Consider the following 17,999-nt stretch of genomic DNA (forward strand, 5'->3'; position numbering starts at 1 on the left):
GGATCAATATTTGTTGCATATTGGTGCACGTGCATGTATACGCCAACACAAAACAAAAACAAAAGGGGCCACCTTTAACAAATGTTTGTGTTTAAATGCAGATAAATGAACGGCTTTATATATTTATTAATGATAAAGGAACGATTTTACAAGACATTTACATTATTAGGAAAAAAAAGTCTGGAATTATTTTCATATTTATTTTAGGTTTAAAAAAATGTGTATTCACATTTTATATTTGGACCCATTCATAAATACTGAAAAACATTTCCATGATAAATAAATGTAAAAACAGAAGAATAATATTCCTCCAACTGCTCATTTCTCCCTTTTTTTAGGTGCATTTTCTGTTCGCATGTTACTTTTTGTTTTAACATACATGTTTTTTTTTTTTTACCAACACAACAAAACAATAGACCTAGATGCGTCTTTTTTTATTATCACCTTGACTGAGAGCAGAACTTTGAACGCAGTGAGGTCTAGAAAGCAGGAGTGTGTCCTGATAATAAATAGTGGTTTTGCAAAAAAAAAAAAATCTCCAGGATATGAGTAAAATTGCCATCGAGCTCTAATTGGCGAACTGAAATAATAATAATATTAATAATCATAATGGCGACAGGCTGAAAGTGGGGACGTGTTGATGGTTAACACAGTGAAATCTTTATCCCGCAGGCCGGAGTGGGAAGCCATGGCTACTTAATTAAATTCCAATTAGGACAGTATCAATATGCTGTTTAGCCGCAGCGCCATTGTGGGTAAATGAGCGCTCAGTCTGCTCTTATCTGGAGCCGCAAAGAGAGGCTGCTTGAGAGGGGCTGCAAAAGATAATTTATAGCTTTTAATTAGTCTTCATTCCGCCCGATCTGCCCGGTGTTCATCACGGGGAGCGTGCTGAATAAAACCCGAGTCAAAAGCGCTGTCACCGGTCCCTGGCAGGGCCCTTAATCAAAGTGAAGCAGGGGCCGCGCTACAAGCCACGTAATTTCCAAGGTGCTGATAAAGCTTGTTGAATAATAGCGCGGGCCCTCTGAGACACCATTTACAGAAATGACTTTATTGACGGCTTAACGTTGGTAATTCATTTTACCTTTCATGTATTGGGAGCCGGATTTGTCGCCGTAATAGGATGATAAATGCACTGACGGATCGCAGCCCCGGTTTTATTGAGTAGCCTATATACCCGAGGTGCTTCAGCACACACACACACACACACACACACAGGGAGTCATAATGTGCCTCTTGTAGGAGTAAAGCTGCGTGACAGTTTGCACATTGACTTCAGAGAAGGAGAATGAAGTGTGTGTGTGTGTGTGTTTCATTTAAGAATAAAAATAAAGTGCGAACAGGCCCATGTTTTTGTTTTCTTCTTCGTCTTTTACTTCTTCACCTCAATATTTACCCGCAGTGTCTGACTCTATTCAGCAAACAGCAGCTTCATGTGTATTTCAAATGATCAACACTTTCGTGGAACAATTTGTGCACATGAAAATCATTTAAAAAACATTGAGAGAAAAACACACTTTTTCTTTTGTAAGACTTTGTGTAATAAAATATCATGGATTATGATGTGAAAGGAAGTAATCATTTGCTCTAAAAAATAACAAATTTAATAAAATATTAAATAATTATTTAAGTGTAAACTGACAAATAATCATTTTGCTGCATTTATAACACATTAACACATATTACACACTTACAAAAAATGTTTTTTTTTATAATTTTATTTTAACACTTCCTGTTACATGCTCATACTCTCTGTGTTGGGGAGTGGTCTTATTTTATATGTTTCTTTTTTTTCCTCCAGGTGATGGTGTTTTTAAAGTGGTCCATCTTTAAATGATGAGAGGGACAAGGAAGCATCTCAGAGGACAACATGACTGTGTGAACCTCAGATTCAAGTTCTGAAGCTTTTGGTTGGTGATCAGTGCTGCAGCTGCTTGCTGGTGCTGCCACCTTTTGGCGGAAGAGGGGAAGTGCAGCAAATAATTCTACAGGTATGTGCATTTTCACACTTATTCAGGTTCAAAATGAGTCAGTAGAGATGACTGATGAAACTAACAGTTTATGTATTTTCTCGGACTGGATACAACCCTAATAAAAACAAATAATGTATTTATATATTGTGGAGACATTGCATGAGTCAGGGTGGCTTCACATCTGTTAAGTTCACAAGTTAAAAGCTATATGACTTTGGCGCCACCTACACGGACTTTATTGGCAGTGTATAAACATACAGTCAAATTAAAATTCCAACCTTGTGTTGTGAACAGAAAACAGATACAGATAAAAACACAGAAGCAGCACGAGTGATTTGGATGTAAACAAACTGGTGACTTTAGTGGATTTTAGTGGTTTTACTTGATATAAATCCATGTTTTCGTGGCTTATATATCAGATGTGGACAGTAAAGACCATGGAAGAATAGTACATATATAAAGAAATAAAAATGCTTCAGTAAAAATCCAATAAATGTTACAAAACTGTGTCTATATAGGCTACCTATTACAAATGCGCATCCTTGTACTACTCTGCGTGTCCACAAGATGTCAGTGTAGCACAGCTCATACTGTACTGCACCCATATAAAATTAAATGAAGCAGTTTTTATTATAGGGAACAATTTCATTAAAACTACACCAAGAGTTGAATGTGTAACTTGCAGAAATATAAATGAATAGGTATGAAATGTGTGTGTGTGTGTGCCAGAATTGTGCTATTTATGGTATGATGGACTAACGGTGAGTCACAGTCAGTGAAGGGTGGAGGTACTGGGTGTTGCAGCCCTGTGAAGTGTGATGGCCGCCAGCACAAAAAGTGCCCCAAATGTTTTTTAAAGGCACGTGGCCAGATGTGAGTCTGTGCTTGGGGTTGCTGCTGAGAGGATGAGACGGGCTGTCTGTGATTGCTTCCCCTCCTCTCTGACACTGCCCATGTGCAACAACAGACAGGACAGAAAAGGAGAGATGGATGGTGTTCCTTCATTAAAAAAAAAAAAAAACAACCAATAAAACCCAACAAGTTTTATTTCCTTATAAAATGAGCAAATAAAATACTTATATGACCATATATAATCATTTCCTTTACAACTGTTGGTGCAAGCGTCTGATGAATGGTAGCCATCATCTTCAAAATGATAAATAAGTCCACTTTTTGATTGTTTGACATTTTCAAATTTGTGTTGATTGAGAGACAAAGAGGCACCACACAAGTCCTCCTTCGTAATATTAAAATGCCAGCAGTGTACAGAGGACATGTTTGCATACTAAGCAGTGATTATCATTCACTGGGTTTCCTCCCCATTACCCCACCACCACCTTTCTCTCTCTCTTTCTGTGTGTGTCTCTCTCTCTCTAAGGTCCGGACTCTCTCCAGTAATAATACATGAAGGGCTCCTCTCCCTCATCCATTAATCAGGAGGGAGACTGGGGTAACAGAGGGCTGATCTTTGGCCTTCTCACACATACACACACTCACCTATCATTAATAATTGAGGGGATATTAATGCAGATAAATAATTAAGCTTCAGGGGATCTCTTCAGAGTCCTAATGAGAAGTGGGGGACAGATTGCTCCTCAGTCTTATTACATCTTGCAGAGAAGTTTGTGGAAGCTTAAGGTGATGATAAATGGGCCCCGTCTGGTAATTGGCAAATGAAATCGATGCAGGCACTTTGCTGGACAGTGTCTCTTTTTATCTCTGTGTTGATTGTTTTTGGCTGTACATGCCAATCCTAACAACTTTCCTTGCTCCGAAGCTGAAACCTTTCAGCTGCTATCGAGGATGAATCACAGCGACTGTCTGCGTCTTATTTATAGCACTTAAAAGCCACAATCACTCGTTGAAAAGCCTGTGCAATGACACGCTTAGGCCACATGAATACAGCATCTTATGCATGATTGAAGGGCTCTTGATGTGTGAGTGTGCATATATGTGTGAGTGTGTGTGTGTCCTCATCAGCAATGCTGCCTGGGGCCAATCTAACCTTTCAGTCAGCTCTCCGAGGACCGTCCCTCTCATCTGGCATCCTCGGTCTGTCACTGTCATCAGCGATAAAAGATACAGTCCTCATCGGCTCTGTTACAATAAAAAGCTGCCGCCTTCAGTGACTTATTTCTTTAACCTTTTACTCCTCTATATTCACAACTGACAAATTGCATGACATGCGGTTTCAAAGTCCCTGTAAGAGATGATAAATTAATTATATCTCAGAAGATTCATAATCAGATTTTTCACAGCAAAAAGTAATTAGTTTTTTGGCTACTGTTTTAACAAGCTGTCACTAATCTGCAGCGTGATGCTAATATAAATGAGACAGAGCATCTGCAGTCATGCTATTGGCTCTGTAAGACCGTACTTTGACACAGCAGTGCTAAGAGCTAAATGCTAATGATCTGCAGGTTAGTGTGGGTCTAGGCATGCTAAGAATGAGAAGTGATAAGAGTATACCAGCAGGTTAGGCGAAAATATGGCTATTAGACTGATTCTGAAGCATGTAAAACTTGGTGAGGCTGGACATAGGTGGGACATAAATAATAATGCTAATTTAAAAACTGTTTGAGAGAAACAGTAGAGCAGGAGGAGGAGGAGACAGTCAGGAGGGAGAGGTGGATGGCCGGATAAGGAAACCAGTGTGTGAGAGACAGATTGATCTGTGCGTAGCCTCCTTTAGCCGACCTGGAGAACAAGACTGAGATGTGTTTCTGACAGTTCTGCCATTTTCCTGCCTGCTTGCAAATCATCTGTGTGCATGAGTGTGAGCTGGTGATTCTCAGGTTTAAATGTCCTCACAGGGGCAGAAACGGAAGCGTATGAGGCAATGACATTTTGGCTGTGAATCACATTTAAAGATAGAGTTGTTAGGTTACACTATGAGCCCTTTATTATGACTAAACTGTGAATTCAAAAGGAGTTAGTAAACAGGAGCTTAAGCCTATTTAAGCATTCTTTTTGAAACTGAACCACCACTGCGGGCCCTAAGGTTGTGTCCTTTCAACAATAGGCTGTGACGGCACACAAACAGGACAAACTCGGCTCATTTGAATGACTCACAGGATGCTGATATGATCTCTAAAAACCTCAGATGTAAGAGACTGCTTGATGGAAAAGGGAAAAAGGTCACACATGTGTGCACTCAGGATGCCATGTGCAGAACTTGACAGAAGAACCTGGATTACAAAAATCATCCAAACAAGCTGCATTTCTCTTATTTACCTCCACAGAGAGGAAAAAAAAAGCTTCTTTTTACCCGCCTTCTCTTTCACTCTGTTTACTCTGTTTCCCCTTGTTTGGCCGATTAAAGCACGGAGTGCAAACTGACAGATGAAGTGAGTCAGCATTCGGCCCAATCATTATCCAGCATAGGAATTGTAATCCTGAGCAGAGATTCCACTGAAGCTAAATTTGTATCTCAGTGTTGTTTTTGATTTTTTTTCCACATATAAATGGACATTAACACCAGTTCACTTTCACGTGTTACCAGAGGTTCTGCACTGCTTTTAAACACATAATAAAGTTTAAGGAGATTTCTTATTTCATCTCTTGCAGACACTCCACAGTTACAACTTTAATATGACAGCCCTCTCCCAGCTGTGGGATTGCGAGCGCACCACTGGCTCAAACAAAAAAAAAGAAGAAAAGCAGAAGATTTTCGATTAAAAATGAAAGTTTTCAGCATTCAGCCTTCTCTCTGGGGTCTCTTTAGACGTCCCCTTTTTTGTATTTCAGTCGTGCAATGTTGGCATTTGCATCTCAGGCATGAACAGGGATCAATCATCGCTGGGTGAAAATCGGTGCAGTGAAAGAATGAGGAGAGGGTTTTAAAAATGTCCTGATGATTGGCTGCCGGCGCACAGAGCTCGTCGGCCGCAGTGTTTTATTGCAATCGTTGAAATCAGCTCAGCCAGACTGCTGCTTATTGCTGGAGACACATGTTTGAGTAGCAGACTGGTAGGCGTTGCTAATGTAAGCTCTAATTGTTTGAGTAGAAGTGATTAAATTTAATGAAGGTGGCACACGTGCACAGTCATAGATCAGCAGCCAGAGTGCCCAGCGACACATACTATCATTACTCCAATATGATGCCTGTTGCTCAGCTGCCTGTCAAGCTAAATTCCCCTGAACACTGTGTATGTGTGTGTGTGTGTGTGAGAGAGGCTGTGTCCCACTTATCTCATCCATCAGAGAATTTCACTACTCTGCCTGTCAGTCAGCAATCCCTCACTGTCATCCAGACTAGGGGGACGGAGCAGTTGGATCATCTATCGTGTTATATATGTGTGTGTGTGTGTGTGTGTGTGTGCAGGCATCCGTCAGGCCACCAGTGACACGTAGTGCTGTTGATGTCTCAGTCGGTGTCAGCAGCTCCACTTTTCATCCTAAATGTGTCTGCAGTGGGAGCTGAAAGCCTTTCAAGGCCATCACACGCTGATCTTTAAACAGTTTAAAAGACATCATCGCCCCTTCTCGCATCTCTTTGCTTTCTAAGAAAAGATCCTCTCAAACAGCCTAAAGTGTGAAATAACATCTTCAGACATCATCTTTTGTATTGTCCACTCAGTGCTAACTTTATGTTTCTAACTTCTGTTGCAGAAATTCTCAAACAAGGTCAAGCAAGGACTGCAACATCAGGGATTGTGCTCTTCAGCAGGTATGTGGAGCCAGATGTAAGCACAGTAATAAGCTCTACAATTCTGATCATAAACCTGGCAATGGCAGCTGTCAGCGTGGGTCTCTGTTCCTTGAGCAGCTCAAGAATAACACAATCCCCCTCAGGAGGAGGACAGAGATAGTTTATAGAACGCAGAATAATAAGCCACCACCTTAATAGAGGTTTATCTAAGCAGACATGCTAATATTTGTTTCCCATGATTTCCATTTAAAGTGACAGGAGTGGTGTGTAAACAGCTGGTTTGTGTGCGTCCTTGAGGGGTAGAAGAAAAAAAAAAATCTAAAAGACACACAAACCGGCCTCCATCATCATCATCATAATGAAGGCTTACAGCGATGTTTTATTGTGGTGAAGCATCTGCAAATCTCAATACAAGCAAATTAAGAGTGAATCTGGCAGCCACCAGCCTTTATATTTGAGAATGTACCCTTTCTATTCATCACCTCACCTCAAACATGTAACTGAATGAATCCACTTTTTAGTGGTTTGTGTCCAAGCTCAGCAGCTGCAAATGTCTTCAGGCACAAAAGAGCAAAGGACATTCAGGGATACACCTGGAACCTGAAGGACACGCTGTTATTAGACTGCAGTGCAACACATTCAGGCAAGTGTGGAGCAAAATATGTGCCGACAGGTTTCAGGCAGAGCTCTGATATAACCTGAATCATCCTGTATCCTCTTTAGATTTAATTACTCCTTGCAGCCTTATGTAGGTCCATGCATGGTACATATACATCGGCCGCACCTGGATTCAGAGATTTGCACACAGATGTTTAGTTAAATTGGATTTATTGGCATATATAATAGAACACAATAGAACAGATTAAGTCCAGATGCAAGACATCTGCTCACATCATTTATGTGTGGTGATTGGTTATTTTGTTAAAACACTGAACACGACTCAAAACACCACAGTTTTTGCTCACTGCATTGATCAAAACATCTTGCACCTAAAATTTTGTCTCTCATTTCTGGCAGTTTCTGCGGAATATTCCACAATAAATGAAAGGATAAAGTCTATTTCAAACCACTGCTCACATGCTCATATGAATTTTTTTTGCCTGTTTTAGTCATTGCTTCTGTTTTGGCACACGAAATCATAACCTGGTGGGCTAGCTACTAATAACCAGGGCCAGATTGGAAGGGTTGAATCATTACAGAATGATACAAATGAAACATACAGCTTCTAATGGGTGTGTATAACTTCATGTTATATGTTGCTGATGCAACCTCGGCCTCCAGATGCCGCCTGTCACACCATCATTTTGCACTACAAGTTGCAAGTGTGAGTGCACAAAAAAAGTGCAAAATGTGCTGCTTTTTGACAACTTCATTTCGTTGCATTTTCTTTAAATATCCTGCTTTAACATACACTGCTTCCCAAGAACCTCTCAGTCTGTAACCCATCAGTCCATCTTAAGGCTGGCATTTGTAAATAACATTTTCCCAGGGGTATACTTACCGATGACAGCGGCCTTCAACTGAACTTAAATACATATGTACAAAAGGATCTTTCACTAAATTAACACACGGTTGCAGATAAGCCCACCAGTGTGGCACCTGTCTGCAAAAAAAAGATAAACATATTTGATCATACATGTTACTTGTAACAATTTTCAGTGATGATTAGTGTCCAGTGATGTGCTGCAGCCTGTTTTAGTCTGGGTAGAGGATAAAGCCAGAGAACGTGCTGTACTTGTTGTTATTGCCTCCATGAGCTTTTCCACCATCCAGTTTGACGTAGACCTCGTCTCCAGAGTCCAAGTGCAGCACGGCGCTGTTGCTGGCGTAGTCGTAATTCTGGTCTGCATCCTGAGCTATGGCGCTGGCCCGGACCTGGTGCAAAACAAATAAATAAATAATAAAAAAAAAACCAAGAGAGAACAAGACTTGGTGTAAAAGTTCACATATACCTGAGAGGCAAAGTGAAGCATCAGTGGTGCGTAAAATGATTCTAATTTTAAACCATCTAGTAGAAATTTAAGAGGGAAAATAGGATCATAGAATAAAACCTGTTTGAGCTGAATCCCCTGTCAGCACCTTTAATGAATAGTGATAATGTTAAGCCTCGTGTGTGACCCTGCATTCAACTGGAGCTGTAAACCTCTGAGAGGGAAGACTCATCCAGACGGGATTTACGCATGAGTGACACAGCCAAACAGAGCGCTCAGACAGCCTTGGAGATGGCCAAAAATATCACCGATGTTGCTTTGAATTCATTAAAGATAAGAATCAGTTGACTGTGTTGTTATGTAAGTCGTGTTAGGGAGAGGAAAGGGCAAGTCTTATGCCACGCTGTGCGCTTTTGGTGCGTAAAATTCATTGTTTTCTCTGTATAGAATACAATTATCATAATTTTTTATCCAGTCAAGCTGAACAAAATCTTTTTGGTTTAGTAGTCAGTTAGTAGTTGTTGCAAATTATTGTCATTGTTCCTCATTATTATGCGCGTTCAGCGACAGTCATACCTGTCCGTTTTTGCACAGATCGGCCCACATGCTGGTCCCGTCTCCACCCCGCATCAGTACATGGTAGGTGAAGAAATAGATCCCGGACACATGGCAGGTGAACTTCCCGGTGGTCGGGTCGTAGTGGTTCCCCAAGTTTGTAATCACGTCGTCAAACTTTAACACCTCATATCCCTCGTGTGGATTCTTCAGACCGACGTAGAAAGCGATCCTGAAACCGCTGGCCGTGGAATTCACACCCTCTCCCGTCTCGCCGTTCTCACCTGCTGTGGATCCGGTTAACGCGGGGAAAGCGAGTTTACTGTAGCCGCGGTCTCCCGGGGGCCCCCTCGGACCAGGTGGTCCTGGTTCACCCGGTGGGCCCCTAGGTCCCGGTTTTCCCGGTCGCCCTGGTTCCCCGCGGCTACCGTGCGCCATAGGCGGCTGGGGAGCGACACCGTTCACGTTTTGGATCACCTCCATGGCGGTTGCGCCTCCTGGTTTTGGGGTGTACGGGTCGCACACCATCCGACAGGTGCCCATCATCTCGTAGTAATGAGCAGAGGTTTCAGAGGTGCGGAGCAGCACTAATGGGACAGCAACGGCCAGAGCCAGCAGAACCATCGCGACGGCGGTCACAAGAACGACCACCGACCACTTCCTCCGCGCCGTTCGGGGACAAATCGACGACAGGAGATCCGTGGAGCCTCTTCGGAGAGGAATCGTGACAGAGGACAGTGGGGGGTTCAGGATGAGAAAAACAAAATAGATGAAGTTAAGTTACGGCGCATAACTCGGTCCAGCTGTTCTTCAAGCCCCCGGGCTGCGACTGTGACGGAGACGGGGTGCGCGTCTTGGCTGGATGGATGGGGGCGCGCGGACAGCTGCGTCCAGCTGCGTCCAGCTGTGAAAGCTAAAGAGGATGAGACCGGAAGATGGTAAATACGGCTTTCAAATTAGCGTGCGTGGAAGTTTGGAGAATATGCAAAAGTAAATCATAATTAGATTTTTTTAAAAAAACGTCCAGTCTCCCTCAGTGTGGCTAAAAGTCAGCAGCAAAAGTGCAGCTGATGCTGAGCTATATGACCTGAGGTTGTCCTGTGTGGCTCAGATTTATCATGCCTGTTACATAATTTGCAGATAGATGTCAGCAGTACTCAAGTGTACAGCACAGTTTTCAGGCAATTATCCAGTATTTCCAGTTACTGCAAACTAACTGAATAATTAATCATGTAGACGTGCATATTACTTTTAAATGTGTGCCAGGAAGTTTTCTAATTAGTTTTGACTTGACAGAAGGAGAATTGAATAAAGTTTGTCTGTACAGTTTGTATTCTAAGTGGCAGCGCTTACAAGTAAACAGATATCCAAGTGTATCAATGTATGCATACACATGCAACCTTAAAATGCAGCATGAATCCATATTTATATTTGCAAATCTCAAAGGTATTGAGCCATTTATGTAAGTTCTTATTGGCAGAATACATACATACAGATTGCAGGCACAATTTATTCACCCACTCCCCCTCTGTGGAAATAATGGGTTGAGCTTATAGTTCTTCAGTTAAGATGCATTAATGGAAACTTGTGGAAGCAAATTACGGCCAAATATTTGACTCAGACTGTGAGGGGTCTTTTCAAAGTCATGTCAGACAGCTGAGGGCAGGTTCACAGCGGTGTCATCATCAGTGACCGCCTCTGCATTGGTCACCTCACATACACACACACACATATTTTGAGGGAGAACAAGGAGAGCAGGCGAGGGGGGGATCAGCTAATATATGCAGGAAGTGGACCAGAGATGTCTGACGGCTGTCGACACCTTCAGCTCCAAGCTCCCTGTGGCTGCAGGGACATATTTGATGTCTTGTTTCACGAGGTGGAGTGCACAGGTCTTGAATTTAGATTCTCCAACAAATTAAAATTCTCGCCGTGCACAGGCAATCATGACTCTATTGCATACAGATTTGTCTTAAATGCCTCTTTTTTAAATTCTGTGCCACCGAGGCCCCCTTGCACCATGCTCGCTGTTCGATAACAACTGTTATTAATGCAATTATTTTCTTGCTAATACAAGCTATTGAGAATACACAGTGCTCTGCTCACTTAAAATCATGATTAATTTTGGCCATGAGTTTAAAAAGGGGGTTCTGAAGGACCTGAAATGCTTCAAAAACTGTGGTTTGGTGTAGTTAAGCACCTGGAATTGGAGCACAGGCCCCCACATCCACAACAGAGGCTTTAGAGCTCAAGGTTGATGTGCAGAGGCTGAAGACGAGGCTTAGCTGCAGCCTTGCACTCCCACCCCCAAAACCCATTTTTAACTGGTGCTCTGCTCAGCTGTAACTCCTCAGAACACGGCTCCAGCCTGGCCGCTCCTGTCTGAAGGTGAGCACACGAGAGCCGGGTCAAAAACAAAATGAAAACAGGTCCTGGCCAGGCTGAACATTCCCTGTCATGTTTTACATTTCCCCTGTCTACTAACTGATAGGAACAAAAGTGCACAACAAAACCCTAAAAATAAGAACGCAGGCAGGCATGCAGGGCTCCCTGCCTCTGCTACACATCTGCAGAAATGACCTTTACTCAGGATTAGTACAGTGAACGCTGTCTTTAGGCCATGGTGAGCACTGCACGACACACTGTCCACATTATGCACTGCAACGTCTGAGATTATCCTGCCCCGCAGCACCGCCGTGCTTCCAATCATGCCGCATGTTAGTGCTCTGCTGCGTCATGCACGTATGGTCAGACAAATGAATCAGTCCATTATTAGCTGCCTTTAGACTTTAAGCTGCGTTATTAAGGAAAAACCGACACGTGAACAGGATTCCTGAGTGTGTTTGTTTTGTGTGTAAAAAAAATATAAAGAACTTGAATCACTGTGTTTTATCATAGGGTGAATTATGGGTCAGTCACTGCAATTATGTTCAGTCTGGATGAGCAAAACAGTGCATTTACTGTGGGTAAAATGTCAGAGTGTATTAACTGTTAATCTGTGTGGGAACCCATCACCAAACCACAACAGGACAGCCATGAGAACTTGCAACATCAGCTCCTGTCTCGACGTGTGACCCTAATCCCCCGTGAAGGGCACTGAAGACACCTCTACCCTTGATAGCACAGATATAAATGTCTTCCTGCTTGTAGCGCTTTGACAGTGAGGTCCCATCAGATGTTAGCATGGCTGTACCTGCCCACCTCAGGCAACCTATTGACCTTTCCTTCCTACTTCTGTCACAGTAACTCTAATCCAAGACATCGAACTATTGTAAAATTTCCTCACATTTTACATTTGGTTTTTAAACCTTTTCGATGCACATCACCAGGCTTTTTCAAGGGAGAGCAGCAAGTGATCTTGTGTTACTGAATCAGAATAACCTCCATTGATTTGAGATTAATGGGGTACCACCAGCAATCCATTTCAATGAATGAAGAGGCTCAAATATGTATGTCAAGGACTGTGACCTTATAAATAAACAAAAGGCTAGAGAGAGAGAGAGAGATTGTGTGTGTGTGTGTGTGTGTGTGTGTGTGAGTGTGTGTGGTGACACTGTTGCAGCACAGCAGCCGGAGGGATTCAACCTTTTGCAAGTGGCAAAGGCAGACATGATGAAGTCATGTTGACAGTGTGTGACCTGCGGTCAGGCATCTTTTTAACACGGTTTTGCTTTTGCTTTTTTATTCCAATCCCAAGGCCAACTTATCAAATACACCTTTAAAAAAACAGATAAAAGGGGACTGCTGTGAGGATATAAAAGAAAAGACATGAATAATGCCAGCTGGTGCAATAAAAAAAACTGAATTCAGTGTTCAGTGCACATGTGAGGAGAAGCTAATTAGCTAATTAGCATAAAAAGATGTTTATATATTTAATGGCTCTTCCTGTTTTCTGAATAGTGGATCATTCTGTGTATTTATGCACTTTTTGTCACGTGTATTTATCTACTTGTTCCGTTATTATCTTCTGCGCACACATGGGGGCGTGGCCTCGGCTGTTGCGTCATCTTATCAGGAAGGAACTCTCTGGTTATACACGCACAGCGGAGGAGAAGCGAGTGACAGAAAACAGCTGTAAAACACGTACAAATAGCGCGGTAAGTACGAACAGAAGCTAAAATATGGTATATAAGACGTCATTGTAGAGATATGTAGGTTTTGTTTTGCCTGTGTCGTCCTGTTTTTTTATGAAAAGTAACTTTATTCGGCGGTAAAGTTTGCACGAGTTGAGCCAAGGACAAACCAGCACGCTTCTCTGTTTTGAGAGAGAGGGCAACATACCGTTTGATTAGTTTTAGTGTTTATTGCTTTTTGTTAAGCTTTACTAAGGATGTAGCATTAGTTTTTACTGTTTTAATGATAAATTCGGCAGATATCTGCGTTGTTATAAACGTAGCACGTTATATCTTTTCTTCTAATAACAGTATGTGCAGCTAAAGTTTTCCTTGAGTGACAAACCAGTTGGTTAAAGTTTATGTTATGGAATCTGATTTTGAAGAGATCTATCTGTTATATTTAGATGTTTGTAGAGATGTAGGACATGCCAGTGGAGACAGAGAGATAGTGAATTAGACATCTCTGTTTTAAAAAAGGAGCTGACAAAGAAAATGCAAGTAATCATGAACCTAAATAACAGCCTTGTCCTTTCTGTAAAGGTGTGTCAGTGCATTATGCCCGATGAGATGTCAAGGCCTTTAATTCGAGGAAGAGGGGAGGGAGGAAGCTTTCGACACCTTGAAGCCTCTGTGTCTGAGCCTCATGCTCCGGTGATTGGCATCCTGGGCACAGGCGACTTCTCCCGCTCGCTGGCCAGGAGGCTGGTGTTCTCCGGGTACCACGTGGTGGTGGGGAGTCGAACCCCCAAACGCTCCGTGGCTCTGTTCCCGGATGAGGCAGAGGTGACACTGATGCTCTCATTCACACACATACTGTGTAATTGGTGTTTTTGTTTCTTTTAGTGTGGTGATAATTATATGTTCCTTTGACAGTCACCACCAGGGGTAATCGCTGTTGTTGTTACACTGAATACACACCTTATAGATCATATTAGTCAAAGATGAGGCGACTTTTCCCACACAGAGTTACAGTGATAAGCATTAACATGCATTTACACACTAATATAAAAACAAGCCCCATCTTTGCACAGCCTCAGTGTTTCTGTTGCTGTCTTCTAGGTGACATCCCAGATGGAGGCAGCTAGCCAGGCGGATCTGGTCTTTGTGGCTGTCTTCCCAGAGCACCACTCCACTCTGGTGGAACTAAAGCCTGTGCTAGCTGGAAAGACTCTGGTGGATGTTAGCAACAGTTTGCAGATCAATCGAGACGGTCCCTCCAATGCTGAACAGCTGGCCAGACTTTTTCCTGAGAGTTCTGTGGTCAAAGGGTTTAACACCATATCAGCCTGGGCGCTTCAGGTGGGACCGCGAGACGGAAGCAGGCAGGTAGGAAACAGGTGTGGGGAAAAGATTGGATGGGAAATGAGTGAAACAATTCCAATGAATTATTCCTCTGTGTTTCTGCAGGTATTCCTGTGCAGTGACAGTCAGAAGGCCAAGAGGTCTGTGATGCAGCTTTGTCACAGGATGGGCTTCATCCCTATCGATATGGGTCTCCTCTCCTCTTCTCTAGAGATTGAAAACATGCCCCTCTTTCTTTTTCCCTCCTGGCGCATCCCTGTCCTCTGCACCCTATTCCTGTTCATCTTTTTCTACCTGTACAACTTCATCCGTGACGTCTTGCAGCCCTTTGTCACAAAAGGGAAAAGCGTTTTTTACAAATTGCCCATTGAGACTGTGAACGTCACTCTTCCCTCTGTGTCCTTGGTGATGTTAGCGCTGGTCTATCTGCCTGGTTTGTGTGCTGCCTTCCTTCAGCTTTGGTGGGGCACCAAGTACAATCGCTTCCCCAGCTGGCTGGACCGCTGGCTGACCAGAAGGAAACAGTTTGGGCTGTGCAGCTTCCTGTGTGCGGTTCTACATGCTATATACAGCCTGTGCCTTCCCTTGAGGAGATCTGCCCGCTTCAAACTGATCAACCTGGCTTACAAACAGGTGAGATAAAGAAGAAGATGCTTCGATTCCTTGATTCTTTTAGTATCTTCACTGTTTTACTTCCTTGTAATCCAGGTGAAGGATGGGGTGGATGACTCGTGGGTCAATGAGGAGGTTTGGAGAATGGAGCTGTACCTGTCTGCAGGCATCTTGGCCCTTGGTCTGCTCTCTCTACTGGCTGTCGCCTCGCTGCCCTCAGTGGCCAACACCATCAACTGGAGGGAGTTCAGCTTCATTCAGGTACACACTGTGCTGTCAAAGAACACGTGTCTGCTGCTTACAGTACATTACCATACACAATGATTGGCAACGACAAGGAAGGACTTGACATGTAGATTGCAGGCGTCACACTGATGTACAGAGTTTGTCTCTTACTAGCATGTAGTAAACACTGTTATTCCAAGTGCAGCTGACCCAGATTTATCGCTAAACTTGTGCTGTGACAGAGCCATCACTCGAGTGCTGTGACTCAGTACGCTCACTCCCCCCCTCTCATCTCCTTCATAACTTCCCCCCCACCGGAGCCTCCAGTTTTCTAGGACTGTCTGCCTGTGCTGCTTATTGCCTTTCATCTTTCTGTAATCCGGTGGCCGTCAGATTAGTCATGTGCCGATAGCCGGCATGACGAAAGGCAACGTTCTGTCCTGCACATCTTAGACGTGCTGCCGGACAGCTCTGCTGTGTACTTAATGTGACGATGTGTTGACGATGACGTATGTACAGAAACACGTTTTTTGTGTCCGCCCGCTGACGCCAGAACATTGCCCACCTGACCCGCACATTTTGACTTTAGTACATCTTTCAATTTAAACATCACAAAAAATCAACAGTTGGGATTTTTCTTCATGTAGTTGAAGGTGCAGTGCAGTCACGCTGCCGTCATATGACAAGATTTGCCTTATAGAACTGTACAGCAGATGAGTCCCCTTCTCAGACCCTCCACAGTCATTTAAGACGTCTTAACTCTCATCAAGTGGAAATAATTATGATCCACTCATCCACCCTGTTAATGAGTTGTATGAAGCTCTTTTTAACCCTTGGCTTGTATACCCGAGTCAACCTTGAAGTTTTTGTAATTAGTGAACCCTGAAGGTGCGTAGTATCTCACATACACATGTACACCAGTGGGGTTCATTTAGGTCATAAGTGGTGGGTCAGTGTGTTCCCTCAGGGGCTGCAGCAAGCTGTAACACACTGAGTTAATCTAGTGAACTGGCTGTCTCTTTCTTTTTTTTTTTTTTAAACAATGTAGGTCATATATCCCTGCATCCCTAAGATGTCTCAACCATGAAGAGTGTTGGCCAGCAAGCTGTAAATAAAGTCTTATTTATTTATTTTACCCCCCCTGCAGTCCACGCTCGGTTACTGTGCCTTGTTCATGGCCACCGTCCACACGCTGTTCTACGGCTGGAACCGCGCCTTTGATCCGGAGCAGTACCGCTTCTACCTGCCTCCCACCTTTGTTCTGGTCCTGATTCTTCCCTTCGTGGTTCTTTTGGGCCGCCTGGCTCTCTTCTTGCCCTGCGTATCCCTGCGGCTCTCTCAGATCCGCCGCGGCTGGGAGAAGAGCCGACACATCCGCTTCACCCTGCCGGATGAAGACGGCCGCAATGGGCTGGAGGATATCAGCAATGTGTGAGAGAACAGCATGTGGTATGAAAAACAACAAAAAGATGTTACAGTGTGCACTTACACACACACCCGGAATGGATAGAAGTCTCTGGCCTGTTGAGAGTTCAGTGTCTTTTCAAGAAATTAGCTGGAAGAAGCAAACTTATTGCACTATGCATCCTTTTGAATCCTAGTTTAATTTATTGATTTCTGTTAGTCTTTGTGAGACATCAATCAAAAACTGAAGAACAGTATTGGCTTTTTATTAATTTAATGCAACTTTGATGAATATATAAGTTCATAGTCAAGACTTCTCTGATCGTCAGATTTTCCTTTTGTTTTGTGCATTCCTCTTTAGTTGTTCTATTTATCAATCACTTCTTTTATTTTGAAATATAAAAGTGTATAATACTAGTGTGCTGTATTGTGTATTATGGCTGTTCGGCACTGTGTAGAAACGATAGGGGTGAGAAAACTCAATACTATGTTATTTTAACACTGATTATTATATGCACATTTCAGGATATATGCCAGCGGCCACGTTTATGGATCTTAACACAGGTGGTGACAACAGTCTGTGGTGTTTACGCAGCTAAGAGTGCCCTCTTGTGGTCATGTGAATGTAAATTTAGGTGGGAGAAAGAAGACCAGAAAAAGACAAATAAGTTATTTACTCCCTGTCGTTTAAAGATCGATGAGTAGATTGATCAGCTTATTCATAATAAGCTTTAAATAAGCTTTTCAGATTAATAATTAATTAATTAATAATCCCAGAAGGGAAACATAGGTCAAAAATTTTTTTAACTCACATATGGATGGAGTGAGTAAAAAAAAAAAAAAACAATCACCACCTATAATTTCTATGCAGTCCCTCACTCAGGTGTTTCTCATAAAGTGCCAATGTTGAAGCTTTCTTTTGTTTTTGATCAACCTGCTGATAGATAGTTACTGAATACACAATCTGACTTGCAATCAAGTACCTCAGTGGGCCGTTACACAACTTGTTTCCACTACAAACAAAAACACCATTTGTGTGTCTCATTTATATGTTCTGTGTTTTATTCTCTTACCAAAAATGATTTATGTTAGTGTACTGACGTCATAAAAAATGTGAAAATTTCTAACAAAACATTGAATAAAGCATGTTTTCTACTGCGTTTTCCACTATGTATGGATGTTTGTCCTGATTTTGAATATTTAGTTACCCCCCTCATTCCCTCCTATG

The 17,999-nt window shown here is 42.7% G+C and overlaps 2 protein-coding genes across 3 annotated transcripts; one reads left to right on the forward strand and one right to left on the reverse strand.

The window, feature by feature from the left end:
* Positions 1-8,322: 8,322 nt before the first annotated feature.
* LOC114431716 (complement C1q-like protein 2) lies at positions 8,323-9,737 on the reverse strand. 2 transcript variants are annotated; one of them, XM_028399314.1, is made up of 4 exons: positions 9,591-9,737; positions 9,443-9,557; positions 9,135-9,376; positions 8,323-8,502 (listed from the first exon to the last, which is right to left on the reverse strand). In XM_028399314.1, the coding sequence occupies exons 1-4, from the start codon at positions 9,735-9,737 to the stop codon at positions 8,323-8,325; spliced, it is 684 nt and encodes a 227-aa protein (XP_028255115.1). The 2 variants fall into 2 exon arrangements, with proteins under 2 accessions (XP_028255115.1, XP_028255114.1); XM_028399313.1 differs by having other exon boundaries at positions 9,135-9,737.
* Positions 9,738-13,124: 3,387 nt separating this feature from the next.
* On the forward strand, positions 13,125-17,938 carry steap3 (STEAP family member 3, metalloreductase). The gene is made up of 6 exons (XM_028430486.1): positions 13,125-13,210; positions 13,769-14,011; positions 14,288-14,554; positions 14,636-15,163; positions 15,239-15,403; positions 16,515-17,938. The coding sequence occupies exons 2-6, from the start codon at positions 13,784-13,786 to the stop codon at positions 16,800-16,802; spliced, it is 1,476 nt and encodes a 491-aa protein (XP_028286287.1). The 5' UTR covers positions 13,125-13,210; positions 13,769-13,783; the 3' UTR covers positions 16,803-17,938.
* Positions 17,939-17,999: the final 61 nt, after the last annotated feature.

The sequence above is a fragment of the Parambassis ranga genome, chromosome 2, assembly GCF_900634625.1.
Source record: "Parambassis ranga chromosome 2, fParRan2.1, whole genome shotgun sequence".
In the NCBI taxonomy this organism is placed as follows: Eukaryota; Metazoa; Chordata; class Actinopteri; family Ambassidae; genus Parambassis; species Parambassis ranga.

What these genes read in the sequence shown, in the direction of transcription:
- LOC114431716 (XM_028399313.1), bottom strand. Translation starts at nt 9,737, where the DNA reads ATGGTTCTGCTGGCTCTGGCCGTTGCTGTCCCATTAGTGCTGCTCCGC. An exon ending in ATCTGTGCAAAAACGGACAG is followed by an intron (nt 8,503 to 9,134) that starts GTATGACTGTCG and finishes GTTTTGCACCAG; the next exon opens with GTCCGGGCCAGCGCCATAGC.
- steap3 (XM_028430486.1), top strand. Translation starts at nt 13,784, where the DNA reads ATGCCCGATGAGATGTCAAGGCCTTTAATTCGAGGAAGAGGGGAGGGA. An exon ending in TCAACCTGGCTTACAAACAG is followed by an intron (nt 15,164 to 15,238) that starts GTGAGATAAAGA and finishes CTTGTAATCCAG; the next exon opens with GTGAAGGATGGGGTGGATGA. An exon ending in GGGAGTTCAGCTTCATTCAG is followed by an intron (nt 15,404 to 16,514) that starts GTACACACTGTG and finishes CCCCCCCTGCAG; the next exon opens with TCCACGCTCGGTTACTGTGC.